The sequence below is a fragment of the Mustelus asterias genome, unplaced genomic scaffold (assembly GCF_964213995.1).
Source record: "Mustelus asterias unplaced genomic scaffold, sMusAst1.hap1.1 HAP1_SCAFFOLD_134, whole genome shotgun sequence".
Lineage (NCBI taxonomy): Eukaryota > Metazoa > Chordata > Chondrichthyes > Carcharhiniformes > Triakidae > Mustelus > Mustelus asterias.
Genome location: NW_027590165.1, coordinates 608,163 through 632,775, shown reverse-complemented (window position 1 = coordinate 632,775; position 24,613 = coordinate 608,163). Strand labels below are relative to the sequence as shown.

Sequence of the window (24,613 nt, the reverse complement as noted above, 5' to 3'; positions counted from 1 at the left end):
AGCTGAGAGGGGCGAAGTATAACTCAGACATCAGAGGGACGTTTTTTACACAGAGGGTGGTGGGGGCCTGGAATGCGCTGCCAAGTAGGGTGGTGGAGGCAGGCACGCTGACATCGTTTAAGACTTACCTGGATAGTCACATGAGCAGCCTGGGAATGGAGGGATACAAACGATTGGTCTAGTTGGACCAAGGAGCGGCACAGGCTTGGAGGGCCGAAGGGCCTGTTTCCTGTGCTGTACTGTTCTTTGTTCTTTGTTCTTTTGTTCTCAGACAAAAAAATCAGGACCTTTCTCCCGTTATCTCTCCAAGATTTGGCCTCTTGAGTGATTAAAAATGTATATAAGTCCTCAAGTTGTGAAGGTGAACACGCCTGATCTAGAGTGAGATCACATTTACAGGTGGAGGGAGCCCCGACGTACTCAGACTGTCCAATCGACAACTGGAAGTGGGCATTGTAAGGGTGACTCAAGCAGAGTGTTCCTGAGCAACAGTGTGACGTGGGCCACAGAAATAAGAGTGATAGTGGTTGGAGATTCTGTTGTCAGGGGAATAGACAGATTCTTCTACAGCCCTGGCACATCACAAATGGTAAATTAGCTCCCTCGTACCAGAGGAAAGAACATCCTGGAACTGATGGGATCTTCTTTGAGAAGGAGGAAAGACCAAAAAAGATGCATGTTTTGAAGTAGTGACACAGATGGAAAGATGTTCATAGAGGAGCTGTTAAAACTGACGCACTGGAGTGAAAAACAAAGCCTGAGTGAGTGATATCTGGATTGTTCTGTGCTGGGTCAGGTCAGGAGGGGAATAAGAGGCTGGTCAATGTGAAACTGCAAGGCTGGAACAGGAGTGGGGTTTCTCATTCTCGGCTTCAGAAGAAAGGGCCCTAACGTCTGTACCATGAACCCATCAAGGACAATAGAAAGATAAGTGGAAAAGTGAGAACAAATAATTGATACGAACATATGGAATAGGAACAGAAGTCGGCCATTCGGCCCCTTCAGCGCTTCTGCCATTCAATAGGACCATCACTGATCTATTTGTGTTTCGCAATCAACAGCCCTCTGAAAGAAGAAAAAATCTCATCATCTCTGACCTAAAAAGACAACTTTGTTTTAAAATAGTGTCCCCTAGTTCTGGACTTACCCACAAGGGGAAACATCCTTTCCATGTCCTCGGTGTCAATAGCGGATTTTATAGGCTTCAATCAAGTCACTGCTCTCTTTTCTAGACTCTGGAAGAAACAAGCCCAGTCTTTCTCGCGTTTCCTCATAAGATAACCCGTTTCTTCTGGGTATGAATCCAGTTAACTTCCTCTCAATAGCATCCAATGCACTAATATCTTTGTTTACATAATGAGCTCATTAACTGGGCACAATATTCATAGAGTCATAGAGGTTTACAGAATGGAAAGGGGCCCTTCGGCCCAACTTGTCCATGCCACCCTTTTTTGTTAACCAATAAGCTAGTCCCAATTGCCTGCGTTTGGCCCATATCCCTCCATACACATCTTACCCATATAACTTCTAAATGCTTTTTAAAAGACACAATTGTATCTGACTCCACTCCCATCTCTGGCATCTTGTTCCAGACACTCACTACTCTCTGTGGAAAAATTGTATCTCTCCCCTCTCTCCCTAAACCTATGCCCTCTAGTTTTAGACCCCCCCTACATTTGGGAAAAGTTGCCCCTCATTAACTTACAGACTCTATAAGATGTCCCCTAAGTCTCCTACGCTCCAGGGAAAAAAGTCTCAGTCTATGCAGCCTCGCCTTAAACCTTAAACCATCAAGTCCCAGTAGCATCCTCGTAAATAATCTTTTTTGCATTCTTTCTTGTTTAATAATATCCTTTCTATAAGAGGGTGACCAGAACTGCACACAGTATCCCAAGTGTGGCCTCACCAATGTCTTGTACAACTTCAACAAGACGTCCCAACTCCTTTATTCAATGTTCTGACCAATGAAACCAAACATGCTGAATGCCGCCTTCACCATTCTGCCCACCTGTGACTCCACTTCCAAGGAGCTATGAACCTGTTCCCCAAGATCCCTTTGTTCTGTCACTCTCACCAACGCCCTACCATTAACTGAGTAAGTCCTGCCCTGGTTCGATCTACCAAAATGCATCACCTCACATTTATCTGAATTAAACTCCATCCGCTGTTCATCAGCCATTCGAGATGTGGTCTTCCCAATTCCCTGTAAATCTGAAGCATAATATCCTTTTATCTTCCAGTCCTCTCAAAATAACGGACGATATTCCATTCGCCTTTTAATGACTTGCTGTACCTGCAAATTATTTTTTTCTGACTCAAGCACGAGAACACCCAAATCCAAATGCATCAGAATCCTGCAGCCATTCTCCTGTTTAGTAATACTGTTTCTTTTATCCTCCCTGCCAAAGCAAACAGATTCACATTCTCCCACATAATACTCCATCTGTCAGTTTTACTTACTCACCCATGCTCAACCTCCTTATATCCTCTTCACAAGACCCTGTTCTACCGATGTTTGTATCATTTGTAAATTTAACCTTGATGCCTTCGCTTCTCTCGTCTATTTCATTCATAAAAATTGTAACAAGTTGATGCCGCAGCATAGACGCTTGCAGCTTTCCACTGGTCCCAGCCGGCCAATCGGATACAGCACCCATTCATCAATACTCTGTTTTCTACCAGCCAGCCAATCTTCTATCAATACTATTATGTTACTCCCTGCACTGTCATCTTTCATTTTCCACAAAACTTTGATGTGGCACCTCCTCAAATGGCCTCTGGAATCCAAGTGCAGCATGTCTACAGGCTCCTCTTTATCCACGGTGTCACTGATCCTTCAAAGAACTCCAGTAAATTAGTTCAGCACGATTTCCCTTTCCATGCTGACTCTTCCAGATTTCCTTGAGTTTCTCTGAGTGTCCAGGTATAACCTTCTTAATGATCGATTTGAATGCTTTACCTGTGACAGATTATAGGTCTCTATAAGATCCCCCCTCAGCCTTCTAAATTCCAACGAGTACAAACCCAATCTGCTCAGTCTCTCCTCATAATCAACACCTGGTAAGATACTTGGTAGTGTGGATGAACAATGGGATCTGGGTGTCCATGTGCATAGATCCCTGAAAGTTGACATCCAGGTTGATAGGGTTGTTAAGAAGGCGTACGGTGTGTTAGCTTTTATTGGTAGAGGGATTGAGTTTCAGAGCCAGGAGGTCATGCTGCAACTGTACAAAACTCTGGTGCGGCCGCATTTGGAGTATTGCGTACAGTTCTGGTCACCGTATTATAGGAAAGATGTGGAAGTCTTGGAAAGGGTGCAGAGGAGATTTACCAGGATGTTGCCTGGTATGGTGGGAAAATCGTATGAGGAAAGGTTGAGGGGCTTGAGGTTGTTTTTGTTAGAGAGAAGAAGGTTAAGAGGTGATTTAATAGAGGCATACAAGCTGATCAGAGGATTAGATAGGGTGGATAGTGAGAACCTTTTTCCTCGGATGGTGTTGGCTAGCACGAGGGGACATAGTTTTAAATTGAGGGGTGAGAGATATAGGACAGATGTTAGAGGTAGGTTCTTTACTCAGAGAGTAGTAAGGGCGTGGAATGCCCTGTCTGCAGCAGTGGTGGACTCGTCAACGTTGAGAGCGTTCAAGTGGTTATCGGATAAACATATGGATGATATTGGAATAGTGTAGATTAGAGGGGCTTTAGGTTGGTACCACTGGTCGGCGCAACATCGAGGGCCGAAGGGCCTGTACTAAGAACATAAGAACATAAGAAATAGGAGCAGGAGTAGGCCATCTAGCCCCTCGAGCCTGCCCCGCCATTCAATAAGATCATGGCTGATCTGACGTGGATCAGTACCACTTACCCGCCTGATCCCCATAACCCTTAATTCCCTTACCTATCAGGAATCCATCCATCCGCGCTTTAAACATATTCAGCGAGGTAGCCTCCACCACCTCAGTGGGCAGTGAATTCCAGAGATTCACCACCCTCTGGGAGAAGAAGTTCCTCCTCAACTCTGTCTTAAACCGACCCCCCTTTATTTTGAGGCTGTGTCCTCTAGTTTTAACTTCCTTACTAAGTGGAACGAACCTCTTCGCCTCCACCCTATCCAGCCCCCGCATTATCTTATAAGTCTCCATAAGATCCCCTCTCATACTTCTAAACTCCAACGAGTACAAACCCAATCTCCTCAGCCTCTCCTCATAATCCAAACCCCTCATCTCCGGTATCAACCTGGTGAACCTTCTCTGCACTCCCTCCAATGCCAATATATCCTTCCTCATATAAGGGGACCAATACTGCACACAGTATTCCAGCTGCGGCCTCACCAATGCCCTGTACAGGTGCATCAAGACATCCCTGCTTTTATATTCTATCCCCCTCGCAATATAGGCCAACATCCCATTTGCCTTCTTGATCACCTGTTGTACCCGCAGACTGGGCTTTTGCGTCTCATGCACAAGGACCCCCAGGTCCCTTTGCACGGTAGCATGTTTTAATTTGTTTCCATTGAGATAGTAATCCCGCTGTTATGTTCGATGTTCTACCCCTCATCTCTGGTATCAACCTGGTGAACCTTCTCTGCACTCCCTCCAAGGCCAATATATCCTTCCGTAAATAAGGGGACCAATACTGCACACAGTATTCTAGCTGCAGCCTCACCAATACCCTGTACAAATGCAGCAAGACATCTCTGCTTTTATATTCTATCCCCCTTGCGATATAGGCCAACAACCCATTTGCCTTCTTGATCACCTGTTGCACCTGCAGACTGGGTTTTTGCGTCTCATGCACAAGGACCCCCAGGTCCCTTTGCACAAAAGGGGCTGGATAGGGTAGAGGTGGAGAGATTCTTTCCACTTAGAAAGGAAGCTAGAACTAGAGGGCACAGCCTCAAAATAATGAGGTGTCAGTTTAGGACAGAGTTGAGGAGGAACTTCTTCTCCCAGAGGGTGGTGAATCTCTGGAATTCTCTGCCCACTGAAGTGGTGGAGGCTAACTCGTTGAATATGTTTGAATCACGGATAGATGGATTCATGATCAGTAAGGGAATTAGGGGTTATAGGGATCAGGCGGGTAAGTGGAACTGATCCACTTCAGATCAGCCATGATCTTATTGAATGGCGGGGCAGGCTCGAGGGGCTAGATGGCCTACTCCTGCTCCTATTTCTTATGTTCTTATTAACAATGGATGTTCATGGATTTGGGGCTAAGTTTGTTACAGGGGTAAGGTCAAATAAGCTTTCACTGAATGTTTCTGTGTTCCCAGAAGGTGTTTGATAATACGGTTCACAGGGGGCTTCAGTTGCTTCTTGTAAAGTGAAGTGTAACAACATGGATAGAAACACATTGACGTGTTTATTTTTCTCCATTTGTGTTCACAGATCCAAACTCCACAATCCCTCAGTTCCTGACAAACTGTGATGATTACCAGTTGTTCCAATTGACAAAATTCTACCGGGACAGACTAGAGCAGGCGATGGAAGGAGGAGTGGATGGAGTCAGCTTAACGTTAACATACGAGAGAATTTTCACTGGACAAGAACATGGGGTAAGTGGGAGGAATACAGAATTAGTTTGCATTATTCCTATCAGTACACAACTTTCCGTATATATTGACAAATGATGGTAAAAGAGCAGGTTCTGTTCGGATAATCTTCCAGCAGACAAGGAATCACACGCTGCACTGATAATGGAGTTATTGACTCATAATATTCCTGTCTTTAAGTCTACACCAGACCCAGGTATGAGGAGAGGGAAACGTCAGAGTTTGGGAATTTTGGGATCTGGAGATCCTTTTGGATACTTCACAGCTCGGCTGCACTCACCACGCACGGGGACAGCAGCTTGGCTGCACTCACCACGCACGGGGACAGCAGCTTGGCTGCACTCACCACGCACGGGGACAGCAGCTTGGCTGCACTCACCACGCACGGGGACAGCAGCTTGGCTGCACTCACCACGCAGTTAATTGGGATATTACTGGGTCCACTCAGGTGCTTGTGTAAACCAGTGTTAAAGGCGCCCTTGCGGGATCGGAGCTTTAAAACGCCATGAAACATGCTTTGATCTCACTGTGGCAGTTTGTATATTAATATTCGATTTTCGTCAAAACCAATTTGTTTCGCTGAGGCCCTTTATAGAGTCATACAGATTTATAGCATGCAAACAGGCCCTTCGGCCCAACTTGTCCATGCAGCCCCATTTTTAAACCCCTAAGCTCGTCCCAATTGCCCGCATTTGGCCCATATCCCTCTCTACCCATTGTACCCATGTAACTCTTTAAATGCTTTTTAAAAGACAAAATTGTACCCGCCTCTACAACTACCGCTGGCAGCTTGTTCCAGACACGCACCATCCATGGCAGATGGAGTATAACGTTAACAAATGCGAGGTTATTCACCTTGGAAGAAATAATAGCAAATCGGATTATTATCTAAATGGAAAGAAATTACAACATGCTGCTGTGCAGAGGGACCTGGGGGTCCTTGTGCATGAGACGCAAAAACCCAGTCTGCAGGTGCAACAGGTGATCAAGAAGGCAAATGGGATGTTGGCCTATATCGCAAGGGGGATAGAATATAAAAGCAGAGATGTCTTGCTGCATCTGTACAGGGCATTGGTGAGGCCGCAGCTGGAATACTGTGTGCAGTATTGGTCCCCTTATTTGCGGAAGGATATACTGGCCTTGGAGGGAGTGCAGAGAAGGTTCACCAGGTTGATACCAGAGATGAAGGGTGTTGATTATCAGGAGAGACTGAGCAGATTGGGTTTGTACTCGTTGGAATTTAGAAGGCTGAGGGGGGATCTTATAGAGACCTATAAGATAATGAAGGGGCTGGATAGGGTAGAGGTGGAGAGATTCTTTCCACTCAGAGAGGAAACTAGAACTAGAGGGCACAGCCTCAAAATAAAGGGGGGTCAGTTTTGGACAGAGTTGAGGAGGAACTTCTTCTCTCAGGGTGGTGAATCTCTGGAATTCTCTGCCCACTGAAGTGGTGGAGGCTACCTCGTTGAATATGTTTAAATCATGGATAGATGGATTCCTGATCGGTAAGGGAATTAGGGGTTATAGGGATCAGGCGGGTAAGTGGAACTGATCCACTTCAGATCAGCCATGATCTTATTGAATGGCGGGGCAGGCTCGAGGGGCTAGATGGCCGACTCCTGCTCCTATTTCTTATGTTCTTATCCTCTGTGTGAACAAATTGCCCCTCTGGACACTTTTTTATCTCTTCCCTCTCACCTTAATCTTATGCACTCTAGTCTCCTCTACCTTTGGGAAAAGATATTGACTATCTAGCTGATCTGTGCACCTCTATTTTATAGACCTCTATAAGATCACGCCTCAGCCTTCTACGCTCCAGAGGAAAAAGTCCCAGTCTATCCAGCCTCTCCTTATAACTCAATCCATCAAGTCCCAGTAGCATCCTGGTAAATCTTTTCTGCATTCTTTCTAGTTTAATATACTTTCTATAATAGGGTGACTGGAACTACACAGTATTCCAAATGTGGTCTTACCAATGTCTTGTACAACTTGAAGACATCCCAACCCCTGTATTCAATGTTCTGACTAATGAAACCAAGCATGCCGAATGCCTTCTTCACCACTCTGTCCATTTTCAAGGAGCTATGAACTTGTGCCTCAAGATCTCTTTGTTCTGTAACTCTCACCAGCGCCCTATCATTAACTCAGTAAGTCCTGCCCTGGTTCGATCTACCAAAATGCATCACCTCGCTTTACTTAAATTAAACTCCATCTGCCATTCGTCAGTCCACTGGCCCAGTTGATCGAGATCCCGTTGCAATGCTAGATAACTGTCTTCACCGTCCACTGTGCCACCAATCTTGGTGTCATCTGCAAACTTACTAACCATGCCTACTAAATTCTCATCCAAATCATTAATATGAATGACAAATAACAGTAGACCCAGCACCGATCCCTGAGGCACATCACTGGTCACAGGCTTCCAGTTTGAAAAACAACCCTATACAACCACCCTCTGTCTTCTGTCATCAAGCCAATTGTGTCTCCATTTAGATACTTCACCCTGAATCCAGTGAGATTTAACCTCATGCAACAACCTACCATGTGGTCCCTTGTCAAAGACCTTGCTGAAGTCCATATCGACAACATCAACAGCACTCCCCTCATCTACCTTCTTGGTTACCCCTTCAAAAAACTCAGTCAAATTTGAGAGACATGATTTTCCACTCTCAAAACCACGCTGACTCTCCCCTATCAGTCATTGCATCTCTAAATGCCTGTAGATCCTGTCTCTCAAAATACCTTCTTACAACTTACCTACCACAGATGTGAGGCTCACCGCCCTGTAGTTCCCAGGCTTTTCCCTGCAGCCCTTCTTAAACAAAGGCATAACATTTGCCACCCTTCAATCTTCAGGCATCTTACCCGTGACTTTAGCTGAGGAGACCTGCTGTCCTGACTCAAGCTGGCCTGTATGTGGATCCAGACACACACAAATGTGGTTGACTAATCACTGCCCTCTGAAATGGTCCAGAAAAAGAGGCAAAGCAACTTAATTTCTCCAATCAAGAATGTCTTGGCAGCACGATTATTGACTGAACTTTCCAGGCTGAGCATGTGGCAGATTCACTTGTTCATGACAGTGTTGGTAAGACTCAGCGCACAGCCTGTGTTGGAGATGAAGTAGCTCTTTAAACTGAGGAGTGGGTGTGGTGTTGTGCGATGCTCTGCCCTCGCGAAATGTGATAGATTTATCAGGTGCAGCATTGCTTATCACGTCAATCTATTCAATAATAGCATGACACATCCATCACTCCACCATTATCATCAAACCAGAGGCCTAGCCCTGGTTCAATGAGTTGTGTCGACGAGTGTTATGACGAGCCATAAAGGACATGGGAGATAGTCATTAAATCTGTCAGCTTTTTGAAGTACAAACTTCCTGCTTGAGCGGAGGCTTTAATCGGACTGCTGGTCCTGGGATACAGACTTGCTCTAAGTTGTGATTGCGGCTCTTCCTTTTGACTTTCAACAAACGGTTTCTGGTGATGGGAAAGTGGATTTGGAGGCTTCCTGCATTGGCGATGAGGAGTGATCCCTCCACATGATCTAAAGGAATAACTTAGTGCTTGGTGTGCAGGAACACTGACAACATCCTGGCTGTGATACTGAAGCTTTGTGCTCCAGCACAGGCTGCACTGTGAGCCAAGCTGTTCAGTGCAGCTACAACACTGGCATCTACCCGACAATATGGGAATATTGCCAGCAACAGCCTGTCTATGATAAACAGGACAAACCCACTCCAGGAATTACCATTCTATTAATCTATTCACAGTCATCAAAATGACGGAAGGGATCATCAACAGTTCTTGCAGTGGTCCTTGCTCAGCAATAACCTGCTCACAGATACTTAGTTTGCGTTCTGCCAGGACCACTCTGCTGCAGAGCTCCTTTGGTTCAGACATGGTTAAAGAATTACAGGGGAGAGGTGAAAGGGTCTGTCATTCACATCAAGACAGCATTTTCACTCGATTAGCATCAAAACCTTCCGGCAAAACTGGAGTCAATGGAGATCCGCAATCATATCGCCTCTGAAACTTGTTTTCAGTGAAGACAGATCCACTTTCCACAATGGGTCCTCGTCCAACCACACAATCATCTCAACCATTCCAGTTGTTTTCAGAAGCTGCAATAATTTTGTTGCACTGAGGGAACCACAACTGGATACAATATTCTAAATGTCGTCTCATCAATGATTTTAGAAATGAGCTGGCTTATCTCACTTTGACTCAATATTGTCCTCATATTACACCACAACGCTTAGTTTACTGCAACTGACACTGAGTAGTATTAATTTTCGATCCGTAGTCTCAGAATCTTACAGAATAGAAGCTGGAATCATGTTAAAAAGAATGCTGCCCTATTTTTTTCATTGTGGAAAGTCAGTCTTCACGGGGGAATATAACATCATTGAATTCATTCACTTTGTGATTTTCTGCCCCTGTGCTCTGGGAAAGTAATTTACTCCCTCTCTTAAACATTGAAAAAAATAACTCCATTGTCTGCTCCCCCCGACACAAACTCCATCTCCTCACCACCGGATTGTATTCCATTCCCAGCCGCTGACTGAGACCTGGCCAGACTATCTGTGACTTCAGTGTTCAGAATCAAGCTGAACTCCATTTCCTGCATAATTGTCAGTGCAGAAATATCCTTATTCTCTGAATGTAACACTGCAAATTTCTCCTCCCACCTCAGCACAGCTCCTGCTGAATCCGAATCTATATTTTTGTTACCCCCAGATTCGTCTGTTCCAATGTTCTCCTGCTGGGCCTCCCACATTGCCCTTTATCTTCAGCTCCTCAGATTCTGCTGCCTTTACTGTGTTCCCCGTCAGACTCCAGATATCACTTTGTGCTCACAATGGCCCCCCAGTCCTCTGATGTCTTCAGTTTAAAATTCCCATTCTTCTAGTTTACGAGTCAATGAGTTTGAACCATTCCTGTAAACTCCAGTCTGAAATTCTCCATTAGCACGACTCTGACATCTTGCTCAGCCCCTCCTTCACACCCCACTTGTAACTGTGTTAATATCTCTCGAATCCGATCTAATTCCCCTCTCCTCTTCACCGAGATTTCATACTAGTAATTTGAAAACGAAAAATGTTTTGTTTCTGGAATTTGAGTTACTGAGCGGTAAAGTTTACATTAGATTTTTCACCATTGTCAATGGCTCATTCTCCTGACCTAAATTAGCAGTCGGTATTTGGATTAGTCAATGGCAATTTGTCAGTTAAATTTCATTTTAACATTGCTTGCATTTGAATAACTTCAGGATCAGACTCATTATTTCCCTGCCATCTGAGTTCTGATTCGTTGTTTAGTTTACTTACACATGGAGAGCAGGAATCCCTACAGTCCATAAGGAGGCCCATCATTCTGCACCAACTCTTTGAAAGAGCAGCTGACCCAGGCCCATCTTTAGACAATGCAGGAAACCCACACAGACATGGGAAGAATGTGCAAACTCCGCACAGCCAGTCACCCAAGGCCGGGATCAAACCTGTGAGACTGCAATGGTAACCACTGTGCTGCTAGGAGTAGGCCGTTCAGCCCCTCGAGTCTGCCCCGCTCTTTAATAACATCATGTCTGATTTGATTGTAGCCTCCAATCTGTAGACTGCCTATCCACGATACCCATAACTCCTTGCTGACCAAGACGCCATCCACCTCTCCGTTCCTACCACCGTTTCAGGAAGAGCGTTTCAAAGACACACTACCCTTTTGGAGAAAAAACACATTGCCACATCTCATCAGGATTTCCTGGTAAATCACAGCGTGATTTAACTGTGTGGGAAAAGTGCATCATGTTGTCAATCAGTCATCGAATCAGAGAAACCCTACAGATTTGAAACAGGCCATTCGGCCCATCGAGTCTGCACCGACCACAATTCCACCCAGACCCTACCCCCTTATCCCTAAACATTTACCCGCTAATCCCTCTAACCTCCGCATCTCAGGACACTTAGGGGCAATTTTAGCATGGCCAATCCACCTAACCCGCACATCTTTAGACTGTGGGAGGAAACCGGAGCACCCGGAGGGGACCCACGCAGACACGAGGAGAATGTGCAAATTCCACACAGGCAGTGACCCAAGCCGGGAATTGAACCCAGGTCCTTGGAGCTGTGAAGCAGCAGTGCTAACCACTGTGCTACCGTGCCGCCCCATCATGTTGGACACTGAAGGACAGACAACTAATCACATGAAAATATATCAGATTCTCAGTGATTCCTCACACGAGTTGAAATGTGTTTTTGATTTCCAGTTCAGTTGATTCACATTTGTTTATTGTTAGTGGTTGGAACGAGATTTCAAGAGACTTTTCAGTCCGTGTTTATTATGGATCAGGACCCGGCCCAGTGACTGATTTCTGAGCTGAAAACAACTGGGAAATCCCATCATTGAGCAGATCCTTTCCATCTCATTCTCAGTGTTTACCTTTCACTCTGCGTCTCACTATTCTTCATCACTATTCTTCATAGAAAGTCACTGAGCTCGTGGATAAGGGAAACCGGGCGGACAGTTCCAAACTTCTCCTCAATCTGGTGATGGAAAAAGGATCTCGGGCTCGAAGGGTGATGTGGGAATCCTTTGTGAGAATGCGTCACGGAGTCCCAAAACTGGATAAAATACTGAAAGAAACACAGGAGCTTGGTACGGTAAAATCACAGTGAATTCAATTTCACATTTAAACACTGTCGATATCACTGTAATATTACACTGAGCTGGTTTCATGGAAGTTCATTTATTTAAACAGATGCTGATTCGTTTGATTATATCAACATCGCACATGGTTTATCTGAATTACCCACTAACCTGAAAGGTAAGAGAGGAAATGGAGATTATAAACTATTTCACTTCTGAGAATCTGAACGATTGGTTGGAGCCTTTGTTTAAGAGATTGTGAAAATCTGGGATACTGAAAATTCAAGACTGTGGAAATTGGGTCGAGCATGATTCGGTTTTGTCATTAATGGTCGACCATACAAAGCTTCAAATTGCAATTCAGATGATCTGTCGTTTTTTTTTCCAAAAATGTGTGACCATTGCATCTTTTCACTTAACCTAGCTGTTAATTGGTATTACTTCTGAAGTCTTATAGACACCTGTCCGAAACCCGGTACCGTGTGAATTCAGTACAGAGCTCCTGCGTGCCTGGGTGTTCTAACAGAAAGCAAAGAGTGGGGTAAATGGTTGTTTTGGTTGGCGATCAGTGACTAATGGTGTGCCTCAGGGATCAGTGTTGGGACCGCAATTGTTGACGATTTGCACAGATGAGTTGGAGACCAAGTGTAGTGTGTCAAAATTAGCAGATGACACTAAGATGAGTGGCAGAGCAAAGTGTGCAGAGGATGCTGAAAGTCTACAAAGGGATATAGATAGTCTGAGTGGGCGAGGGTCTGGTAGATGGAGTACAATGTTGGTAAATGTGAGGTCATCCATTTGGGTACGAGTAACAGCAAAATGGACTATTACTTAAATGGCAAAAAATTGCAGCATGCGGCTGTGCAGAGAGACCTGGGTGTCCTTGTGCAAGAATCACAAGGTGTTTGTAGGTGGAGCAGGGAATTAAGAAGGCAAATGGAATTTTGTCCTTCATTGATAGACGGATGGAGTTTAAAAACAGCGAGGTTATGTTGCAGCTGTATAAGGTGCTGGTGAGGCCACACCTGGAGCATTGTGCACAGTTTTGGTTTCCTTATTGAGAAAGGATATACTGGCACTGGAGGGGGCGCAAAGGAAATTTCCACGGTTGATTCCGGAGTTGAGAGGGTTGGCTTTTGAGGAGAGACTGAGTGGACTGTGAAGATACTTATTGGAATTCAGAATAATGAGGGGAATCTTATAGACACATATAAGATTATGAAGGGAATAGATAAGATAGAAGCAGGGAAGTTGTTTCCACTGGCAGGTGAAATTAGAACTTGGGGGCATGGCCTCAAAATAAGAGGGAGCAGATTTAGGACCGAGTTGAGGAGGAACTTCTTCAACCAAAGTGTTGTGAATCTGTGGAATTCCCTGCCGAGTGAAGCAGTTGAGGCTACCTCACTCAATGTTTTTAAAGCAAGGATAGCTACATTTTTGAACAGTAAAGGAATTAAGTGTTATGGTGAGCAGGTGGGTAAGTGGAGCTGAGTCCACAAAAAAATCAGCCATGATCTTATTGAATGGTAGAGCAGGCTTGAGGGGCCAGATGGCCTATTCCTGCCCCTAGTTCTTATGTTCTGGGTTCACAGTAAAGAGTCGGGCCTTGAGCCAGATGTAAAGGGTTCGCTGCACCTGAGAAATCATTCCTACCGTAAACATATCAAATTAGTGAGTAGCAAAATCCCAGATGGCCCATCAAGCCAAACCCGGGCCACCAGGGCTCAGTGTTCAGAAGCGGAGATGTCCACTGGTGACTGTGCAATGTTCCAGAACATTCATGACTCCTCAGATACTGAAGCAATTCATGTCCAAATGCAGCAAGTTCTGGACAAAATCTAGGTTTGATCTGACAAGGTTGCATGTAAACTTCACACCACACACGTACCAAGCTATAACTATCTCCAACAAGAGTGGATTCAACCATCACCCCTTGACAATCGGTGGCATCACTGTTTGCTGTATCCCCCACTATCAACAACCTGAGGGTTACCATTGACCAGAAACTGAACTGGACTCGATATATAAATAGTGTGACGACAAGAACAGGTCAGCTGCTCAGAATTCTACAGCGTGAAAGTCATCTCTTGCTCCCTGTAAACTTTCCACCATCCACAAGGCACAAGTCAGAAGTGTGATGGAATTCTCTGCCCTCACCTGGGGAAGTGCAGCTCAACGACACGCGTGGAATTCCTCACATACCAGTTTAAAGTAGACTGTTTGATTAATACCCGCCCACAAAACTTATCCCCTTCACCACCGACGAAAAATGGCAGCAGTGTTTACCATCTACAAGATGCACTGCCGAACACAGCAAGGCTGCTGAGATAGCACTTTCCAAACTCATGGCTGCTGCCATCCAGAAGATCAAGGGCAGCAGTCACAGGGGCACACCACTATGTTTTCCACCAAGTCACTCATCACCCTGACTTGGAAATATCTCTGTCCGTTCAAAAACAAAGAACAAAGTAAAGTCCAGCGCAGGAACAGGTATCTTTGGCACTCCAGGCCTGCGCAAACCATGATGCCTGCCTAAACTGAAAACGTATGCACATACAGAGTCCGTATCCCTCCATTCCCATCCTATTCATGTATTCGTCTAGTTACCCCTTAAATGCTGCTGTCGTACCTGTTCCCACCACCTCCCCAGACAGCACGTCCCAGACATTCACCATCCTCTGTGTAAAAGAAACTTGTCTCACACATCTGCTCTAAACTTCTCCCCACGCACCTTAAACCTATGTTCCCTAGTACTTGACTTGAAACACTATAAAAGGGGAAGGTTATTTTTGTTTTGAGTTCTCTGTCTAAAGGCAGGTTATGTCTCCACCATGGGCAGGGCAACGAGCGAGGTCCTGAATTCACCTTAAAAAGAACAGGGATCGATCGTCAGGCTGTTGTTATAACATAAACCACATCAAGCGCCCACCCAACTGATCCAAACGGCTCTGCAATAACTCGCTTAATGTGGTAACAGCCCTGATAGAATAGCAGAACTTTCCATGTTCAAAACTGTTGCTTTTCCAATGCACACAATATGACAGAGAACCTACTGAAGTTTATGCACAGTAACAGTGAGACTCCTGAACAATTACAGTCTCTCCCGCTCCTACGCAGCGTCTAATATCCCACTTAGCATTTCTGCAGCAGATTGGGAGCTCTGACCAGTTCACAAACTATGTGGACTGCTATATAATCAAGATCTACCAATGAGATGTCTATAATAAGTGCAGGGTGGAAAGTATTAACCATCAGAGTTAAAACATCACCTTTGTAAAATCAATGGGGGCGATTCTCCCAGGTCGCTGTGCTGCTTTGGTAGTGCAGCAGACCAGGAGACTGGTGCAGAGCCGTTTCACAGGCTTCCCGCTGGGGGCCATAGCCTGCCTGCGTCTCCGGCAGCTGGATTTCGGGCACCGACAGCTCCGTGCCAGAGATCCGCGCGGAGCTGTATAAATTATTACAATGCGCATTTGAATCTGCTTAAAAGTCATTAGCGGGCCCAGCACTGAGATTTCCGGGCCCACGAGCCTCTCGCCCCGCCACCCCCTCACGTCAGGAGTGGTTCACTCCGACGGGGTTTTGTACAACTTCCCATTTGCAGGGAGCTGGTGACCAGACCCCGCTGGAGTGAAGGGGATGTCATCGAGGCCCCCAGGAGGTTGGAGGTGGCTGGGGTACCCTGGGCATTGCCAGCCTGGGCCCCTGGCACTTCCAAAGGGGCAAAGTGCTAATGTCCAGGACACCTTGGCACTGCCTACTGGGCATTGAGCAGTGCCAAGAGTACAGGGCCTAATGGGGATCGGGCCTGTGGGGGTGAGCAGTGGGGGTGGGGAGTCCCGCTTCCACTCTGCATTCGGGCTGAGTGACGGAGGGAGGGAGGACAGCGATTGGGGCTGGCCATCAGGGTGGGGGGAGGAGATCAGCCTTCTGGGTGGGGGGGGGGGGGGTGTCAAGATTACGGCGGGGTCAGTCCGTTGGGGTGGGGGGGAGGGGGCGTTGGGACTGTGTGGGAGGGGGAGGGGAGGGGGCGTTGGGACTGTGTAGGAGGGGGAGGGGAGGGGGCGTTGGGACTGTGTGGGAGGGGGAGGGGAGGGGGCGTTGGGACTGTGTAGGAGGGGGAGGGGAGGGGGCGTTGGGACTGTGTAGGAGGGGGAGGGGAGGGGGCGTTGGGACTGTGTAGGAGGGGGAGGGGAGGGGGCGTTGGGACTGTGTAGGAGTGGGAGGAGTGCCGGCCGCCGGCATTGTGGGGCCAGTACGCATGCGCCGATCTCTGCACTGACAGATCATCGCACGCACAGTGGCCGCTCAGCGCGATGCTGCCGGCCCCTCCAGCCTGATTCACGCTCGTGCAATCTGCTCTGCAGAGATTGTGGGAGATTCATTTTGAAACTCCCGCTGAAAAGTCCAGCGTGATTTACTCCAGTTTTTACCCAAATTCGACACCGAGATTCCTTTTCGGGAGAATCGCCCCCAACATGTGATAGAAATATTGGAATTAAGTGAAGACCTGAAACTTTAAGTGGAAATTAATCATTGTCAAATGAGGTTTTCAATAATTCAATTTTATATCCTACTCAAACCTTGACTGACACTGTAAATTAAATCTCTCAAATCAGCAAAGACAGTGTCTTAATGCAACTAACATTTTCCCTCTGTTCTAATTGAAGATCTCCAACAGAAACACAAGGAGACACTCCGGGTACAAACTGAAACACTGAGAGTGAACACTATCCTCATAAAGGAGAAGGTTAAGATTTTCCAGCTGGTTGATCGATACGCTGAGCTAACGGTTATTTCCGCTGTTCGAGATCGGACACTTGTCGAACATGAACTGCTGGCAAGAGGCCGAGACCATGAAGAATGGAGAGAGAAACATCTCCGAAGAGAACTGGAAAAAATCCGAACTGATCAATTGTTTCAGAGCAGCTTTTCCCAGAGAAAATCCAAATCTGGGAATTCAGCAGCAGTGAGCGGAGTGCCGGGAATTGGAAAAACAACAATGGTACAAAAAATTGTTCATGACTGGGCCACTGGGAAAATATACCCACACTTTCAATTTGTTTTCAGTTTTAAATTCCGGGATTTGAACACTGTTAACTGTAGAATAAACCTGAGGAATCTGATATTGGATCAGTATCCCTACTTTGGGAATATTCTGGGAGAGCTCTGGAAGAACCCAAAAGGATTGCTGTTTATATTCGATGGTTTGGATGAATTCAAGGACAGGATTGATTTTGCTGACAATCGGAGAAATACAGAACCTCAGTACATGTGCACAGATCCTGAATGCTGGTGTGAAGTGTCTGACATTGTGTACAGTTTAATACAGCACAAGCTGCTCCCTGGATGTTCAGTGTTAGTGACCAGCCGCCCCACTGCATTACATTTATTGGAAAAGGCTGACATCAGTGTCTGGGCTGAAATCCTGGGATTTGTTGGTGATGAACGGAAGGAATATTTCAACAAGTTTTTTGAAAATCAGACGGTGGCAGCAGCTGTTTTCAAACACGTGGAGGAGAACGAGATCCTGTACACCATGTGTTACAACCCTTCCTACTGCTGGATCCTCGGTCTGTCACTGGGTCCCTTCTTTACACAAAGAAACAGGAAACAGCAGCAAGTTCCCAAGACCATCACCCAACTATATTCCTACTATATTTACAACATTCTGAAAAACCATGGCCGAGAGATTGAAAACCCCCGTGATGTGTTACTGAAGCTTGGTGAGATGGCCTACACAGGAGTCTCCAAGAAGAAGATTGTGTTTAGAAATGGAGATTTGATTGAGTACAATCTACAATCTTCCCAGTTCCTGTCTGGGTTCCTGATGGAACTTTTGGAGAGAGATGTTTCTGCCCAGAGTGTGGTTTATACATTCCCACACCTCACCATCCAAGAGTTTGTAGCTGCACTCACACAATTCCTGATTCCAGATCCTGGGGAGATCGGGAAACTCCTCAGTGAAGCCCACAGTGAGGAAGATGGGCGATTTGAGATATTTCTCCGTTTTGTTGCTGGTCTGTCCTCCCCACAGTCAGCTCGACCCCTGGTGGGGTTTCTGGGTCCATTTCCTCATCAAACAACCTGCCGAGTGATTGACTGGGTGAAGGAGAAGGTTGAAGGGCAGATTGGAGACACAGAGACTGAAAATGGGAAGAGGAAGCTCCTGAACACATTCCACTACCTGTTTGAGTCTCAGAATAAAGCACTGGCTCGGAACACAGTGGGATCTGTGGAAACACTTTCATTTAGTCAATTGCGACTGACCCCGATTGACTGTGCGGTCCTGTCTCATGTCATTGGACTCTGTGATACAATAAAACACCTCAATCTAGGGGGATGCCACATTCAGTGTGAAGGGCTCCAGCGGCTGGGACCCGTTCTGCACAAATGTCAGGAGTTGAGGTAACTGTTTGGTCTCAGAGCGGATATTTTCATTGTTGAGAAGCCATTTCCTTTGTTCTAATAAAACAGAGGCATGTTCATTCGAGGACGTCAAGAGAGAAACAATGTCCAATGGTCACAAAGTGTGGGAGAATGGCACAAAGTAATAATGCTCATTTGAGAGCAGATGCAGATATGATGGGCCGATTGGCCTCCTTCTGAACCTGTAATAAATCCAGATTCTCTGATAAAACTACATCGTTTCAAGAAGGCAGATTCTCCTGGAATAGGCATGGACAATAAATGTTGGCAAAACCAGCGATGCCCACGTTCCTTGAATGAATAAAAACATTATTGGGATAAATTTTAAATAATTATTGCTGTAAAGGCCTCTCTCAAAAATCTGAAAAAGGATCATTCCCTCTCCCAACAGAAACCATCTGATTCTGTACGATGCGATACAGAAATTAGTTTGTCTTGTTCGGTACAGCTTACAGTGTGTGTTTAATTATGATCAGGATTATTTTACTGCGCTCTCCCTGTGTTATGTATTACAGTCGGTGTGTGTTATATTGGGACAATGTCCCTTTATAAGTCACGTGATCACTGGTGACATCATCAGTTCGGGTTGCTTTCTGAATGCCTGCGTTGCGCTGCCTCTACTGGCAGCCTCTGTGAACTCCGTCTTGCTTCTTGGATTAACTGGTTGTAACTGAAACTCAGAGCTTCTATCATTCATTGTGGGCCTCTGAAGAGAAGCAACCATTTCCTTAAACCTCTATAACTCTTACAACGTCGTAAACCTTAAATTAAAATGTAGGGACAGTTTAAATTGAAACCAAAAACCCGCAGGCGGGTAGCTTTGTTTAACATGAAGTGAAATTAAAGTTTTGGCCCTTTCTGAGCTCACAAGCACAGAAACACAAATTAAACTTCAACTCATGAATTACTGTGTAATGCCCACAAACACAAGTTATTACATAACAGTGAAGCCCAAGATGCTGTTTTCTTTATTAATTGCTACCTACACTTGCCCTGCCAATGGCAATGATCGATGCACACATGTGTTCAGTCCCTCTGATCCTGCAATCCGTTAACAATTCTACCGATTATTTTATATTGCTTCCTCATGTGCATGTTTCCTGAAAGTATCACCTCACCCGTCTCTGCATTGAACTTAATCTGCCACCTATCTGTACACTCCACCATAGTCTGTTTTTCAGTCCCAAGCTCTTCTCCTCACAGTTTACAATGCCTCAAACTGTTCTGTGATCAACAAACTTTGAAATTTTCCTCGAGACTGCAAACCATAGAAACCCTACAGTGCAGGAAGAGGCCATTCGGCCCATCGAGTCTGCACCGACCACAATCCCACCCAGGCCCTACCCCCATATCCCTACATGTTTTACCCTCTACTCCCTGTAACCTACACATCTCAGGACACTAAGGAGCAATTTTAGCATGGCCAATCAACCTAACCCGCACATCTTTAGACTGGGAGGAAACCGGAGCACCCGGAGGAAACCCACTCAGACACGAGGAGAATGTGCAAACTCCACACACACAGTGACCCAAGCCGGGAATCGAACCCAGGTCCCTGGAGCTGTGAAGCAGCAGTGCTAACCACTGTGCTACCGTGCCGCCCAAACACCCAGATCATTCACATATATCAGGGAAAAGCAAGGATCCCAATACCAACTGCGAGGGTTCTCCATTACCGACATCCTCCAGCCTTAAAAATATCCATTACTCTTTGTTCATCCAATTTTGCATCCACGTTGCTACTTTCCCATTTATTTTATGAGCTTATGCCACAAGTCTGTTGTGTCACTGCATCAGATGATTTTTGAATATCCATGTACACCACATCAACAGCAGAACCATCACTGACCCTTTCAGTTGCTTCCTCCAATTCACAGCAATATAAAGCCAGTCGAAAACGACATTTTCTTTACCAACCAATGAATTTAGTTTCCTCTGTGTCGCTATTAGATTCACCATTTCCCTTTTGAACTCAGCGAGGGCCGGCTCAGAGTAGCTGAATGATCAACTGACCCTCCAACCCTCAGCTAAGTTTAACACTACTGCTCCAGGCTGGAGCCGCAGACTTGACTAAAGTGGATTGACCCAGTCTTTTCGGTTGTGGTTACTGCCTCCTGGTCCTCTCTTCATCCCCTCCAACAAACTGAGATAGCTGGGAATTAAACCTGTATCAACTGCTTGGAAAGCAACTATGCTCGCTATGATATCACCATCGTTGCATTTAGTGACTCCTGTGGTGTAGGTGCACCCACAGAGCTGTGAGAAAGACAGTTCCAGGATTTTGACCCAGTCACTGTGAAGGAACGGTGATATATTTCCAAGTCAGGATGGTGTGTATCTTGGAAGGGAACTTCCAGGTGGTGATGTTTCCATTCATCTGCTGCCCTTGTCCTTAGGGATAGAAATCACAGACTGGACAGTGCTGTGTAACGAGCCATGGTGAGTTGTTGCACTGCATCATGCAGATGGTCCAACAACCATAACTAACTTCCTTTGTGCTGGTATTACTCTATTTGGCAGATAGTTTTCATAGAAAGAAATCATAGGAACCCTACAGTGCAGAAAGAGGCCATTTGGCCCATCGAGTCTGCACTGACCACAATCCCACCAAGGCCCTACCTCCATATCCCTACATATTTACCCACTGATCCCTCTAATCTACGCATCTCGGGACACTAAGGGGCAATTTTTTTAGCATGGCCAATCAAACTAACCCGCACATCTTCGGACTGTGGGAGGAAACTGGAGCACCCGGAGGAAACCCACGCAGACACGAGGAGAATGTGCAAACCCCACACAGACAGTGACCCAAGCCGGGAATCGAACCCAGGTCCCTGGAGCTGTGAAGCAGCAGTGCTAACCACTGTGCTACCGTGCCGCCCATTTCTCATTTCCATTGACTTCAGTTTTTCTCTGGCTCCTTTTTGCTACATGTAGCCATATTCTGCCTTGATGTCAAGGGCAGACACTCTCCCCTCTCATCCTGAGTTCAGCTCTGTTGTCCGTGTTTGCATCAAGGCTGTAATGAGGTAGGGGGCTGAGTGACCCTGAGTAAGCACAAGCTTCAAGTCAGATAGCAGGTCATTGCTAATTAACTGTCACTTGTTAGTCTCGTTAGCCTTCCATTACTCTGCTGATGATTGAGAGGAAACTGATGGGGTGGTAAATGGACAGATTGGATTTGTTCTCTCCTTTTTGTGTACGGTCAGATCTGGACAATTTCCCACTATTTTGGGTAAACATCAGTGTTGTAGCTCAACTGGAACAGCTTGGCGAGGAACAGAGCAACTTCTGGAGCAGTAATCTTCAGTACAGTTACTGGAATATTGTCAAGATCTGTGGTCTTTGCCGTATCCATTATCTTTAACTATTACTTGACATCATGTGGGGTGAATGGAATGAGCTGATATCTGTGATGCTGGGGCCCTCTGGATGGTTCAGCCACTGAAGTTAGTTACTAATAATTGAACCATATCTTTTGCACTGATGTGCGAGTCTCCTCCGTCATGAGGATGGGATATTTGTGGAGCCTCCTCCTTCTGTTGTTTCATCGTCCACTATCATTCACAGCTAAATGTGGCAGGACTGCAGAGCTTACATCTGAGCCGAGGAAACCAGAATTTCCTGAATGAGGAAACCTGCTGCTGGAAAATCTCAGTCAAACTGTCAGTGATATGAAACAGGGTTTTCGCATCATCCTTTTCCTATGTGAGGATCTACCGGGAAGAGGGAACTCCCGGTAATTCCCGGAGATAGAACACGAGCCATACCTGCAGAAAATGTAGAGCCTGTTTACTGTGGAATGTAGCGGGAGACACCCCTCCCCTATAAACTAATCAAACAAATATTTCAACTTTCTAATGGGAGAATATTCTTTCCTTGTTGTATCAAATCTAGGGGATGGATCTTAAAGCAACAGTTAGCACAGTTTCACACTTTAACTCGCCCTGAGATAGTATACAGATGATATAATGTCAATAGTTAAGCACAGGGAATCCCGAGCGATCCACTCTCACAGCTTTATCATTTAACCCTCAGTAAAATGTACAATTCTCATAAAATGCTGGATTTATGTAACAGCAGAAATGATTTGAATTTCCGGAAACTTAGCAGGGTCAGTGAGATTCAGGAGGGTAATTCTGATGATCAGGAAATGAGACCAGAATGTGGGACATGTTTAAAAATTACTTTGCTTGTTCACAGGATGTGGGCATCACCTCCTCTGGGGGCCATTAGCAGTGGGAAATAAATGCTGGTCCAGCCAGCGACACCCATATCCCATGGACAATTAAACAAAATATACATTTTGAGAGGTGTAAAAGAGTTAATTGTTCATCATTTTTCAATGCTGACTATTGCCTTTTCCATTCAACAGAAAGGGCTTGATATTATTTGATTTAATATTGTCACATTTATTAGTGCCAAAGCATACCGTACATAGGGAAGGAAAGAGTCCAGAATGCAGTGTTACAGTCACAGCTGGGGTGCAGAGAAAGATCAACTTGGATGAGATATAATATCGTAACTTGAATCAGGTCACCACTCGTGCTAAGTTTCTGACACAAAAATAGATCCAGCTATTTTTCCTGCTGAACATTAATCTGAATTTAATGTGTTTCTCACTTTCTCCATTTAGTCTGGGTGGCAATAAAGTGGGAGATTCAGGAGTGAAACTACTGTCTGCGGCTCTGAGGAACCCAGAATGTAAAATACAGAAACTGGAGTAAGTATCAGACTGTGTGAGATTGTGTTAATAATCAGTGGATGGTCTGACACTGTAAATTATTATCAGTGTCAGTAATCGTGTCATTAATAACCATTCCACATCATTCCTGTCAGTATTCGTGTTAAACTCCACGGATTCGCTCTGATTCCTGAAATCTTTCTCTCTCTGATCTCTAGTTTGGAGAGTAACAACCTCAGATATTCTCACCTCTGCTCTCAGTACAAACCAGTCAGTGATGTGTCTGAACCTGAGTTACAATAAACTGCGAGATTCAGGAGTGAAATATTTAACTAATCATTTATAATTATTCTCAAATCCATTCATGAGAATAAAAAAGATGGACAAAACAATTAAATGTTTATAGAATTCCCAGATATGGCTGGTCGCATGTTCAATTTAGTTTAATTTGTCATTCAGATTATAGATGTTTATGTCTGTCGGCTTCTCAGTTTGATTAAATGTAGAAAACTGCTGTATATTGGTAAGGCAGATTACAAACTACATGGAATTCTGATGAGTTTTATCCCGAGGGATCCACTCTCAAATTTACGTTAAACGGAGCTTAAGGAGCATCTGAAAAGAGAATGCAGAGATGGAGGTGGGGAGGGTTATGAAGAGAATTCCAGAGCGCTCAGCCCAGCAGTTCAAGGCACAGCTCAGCTGGCAATGGCAATAATCACAGTGCAGAATAGTCTGAATGATGTCCCTATCAATAATGGACATTGTTTTTAAGAACACAAATAATGATACTAAATATACCATTGCTGTCAGTATTCGTGTTATTAAAAACACTGTCCGCTATTAGTAGACACAAAATAAGCTTGGGAGCAAAGTTGGAGACCATGAAATAAAAGAGGCAAAGGCAGCCTGGATATGAAGTTATCTGAGTGACAGGAAACAGGCAGGAGAGGTGAACTGTACCTTTTCATTTATCGGAAGCTGACAGTGGCTTTCATGATGTGGAGATGCCGGCGTTGGACTGGGGTAAACACAGTAAGAAGTTTAACAACACCAGGTTAAAGTCCAACAGGTTTATTTGGTAGCAAAAGCCACACAAGCTTTCGAAGCTCTAAGCCCCTTCTTCAGCTGGGCTTTCCCCAGCAACCAGTACTGTGTTACTACGACTAATTTTCTTTACATGTACTACCAAATGAGACTTGGGTTTATCTAAAGATGAGATGTGAAGCTCCAGCACACGGCCACCAGACCACAGAGCGGACGCAGCATATGATAGACCGAGCTCAATCACACCAAAACCAA

General features: G+C 45.3%; 1 protein-coding gene across 1 annotated transcript in view; it reads left to right on the top strand.

The window, feature by feature from the left end:
• The window catches only part of LOC144484923 (uncharacterized), a 108,205-nt gene extending 90,040 nt beyond the window's left edge, over positions 1-18,165 (top strand). Inside the window, exons 5-9 of the mRNA XM_078203282.1 lie at positions 5,388-5,554; positions 12,036-12,207; positions 12,311-12,376; positions 16,869-17,334; positions 18,135-18,165. Of these exons, the coding sequence (XP_078059408.1) occupies positions 5,388-5,554; positions 12,036-12,207; positions 12,311-12,376; positions 16,869-17,334; positions 18,135-18,165 (902 nt within the window). The remainder of the gene's footprint in view (positions 1-5,387; positions 5,555-12,035; positions 12,208-12,310; positions 12,377-16,868; positions 17,335-18,134) is intronic.
• Positions 18,166-24,613: the final 6,448 nt, after the last annotated feature.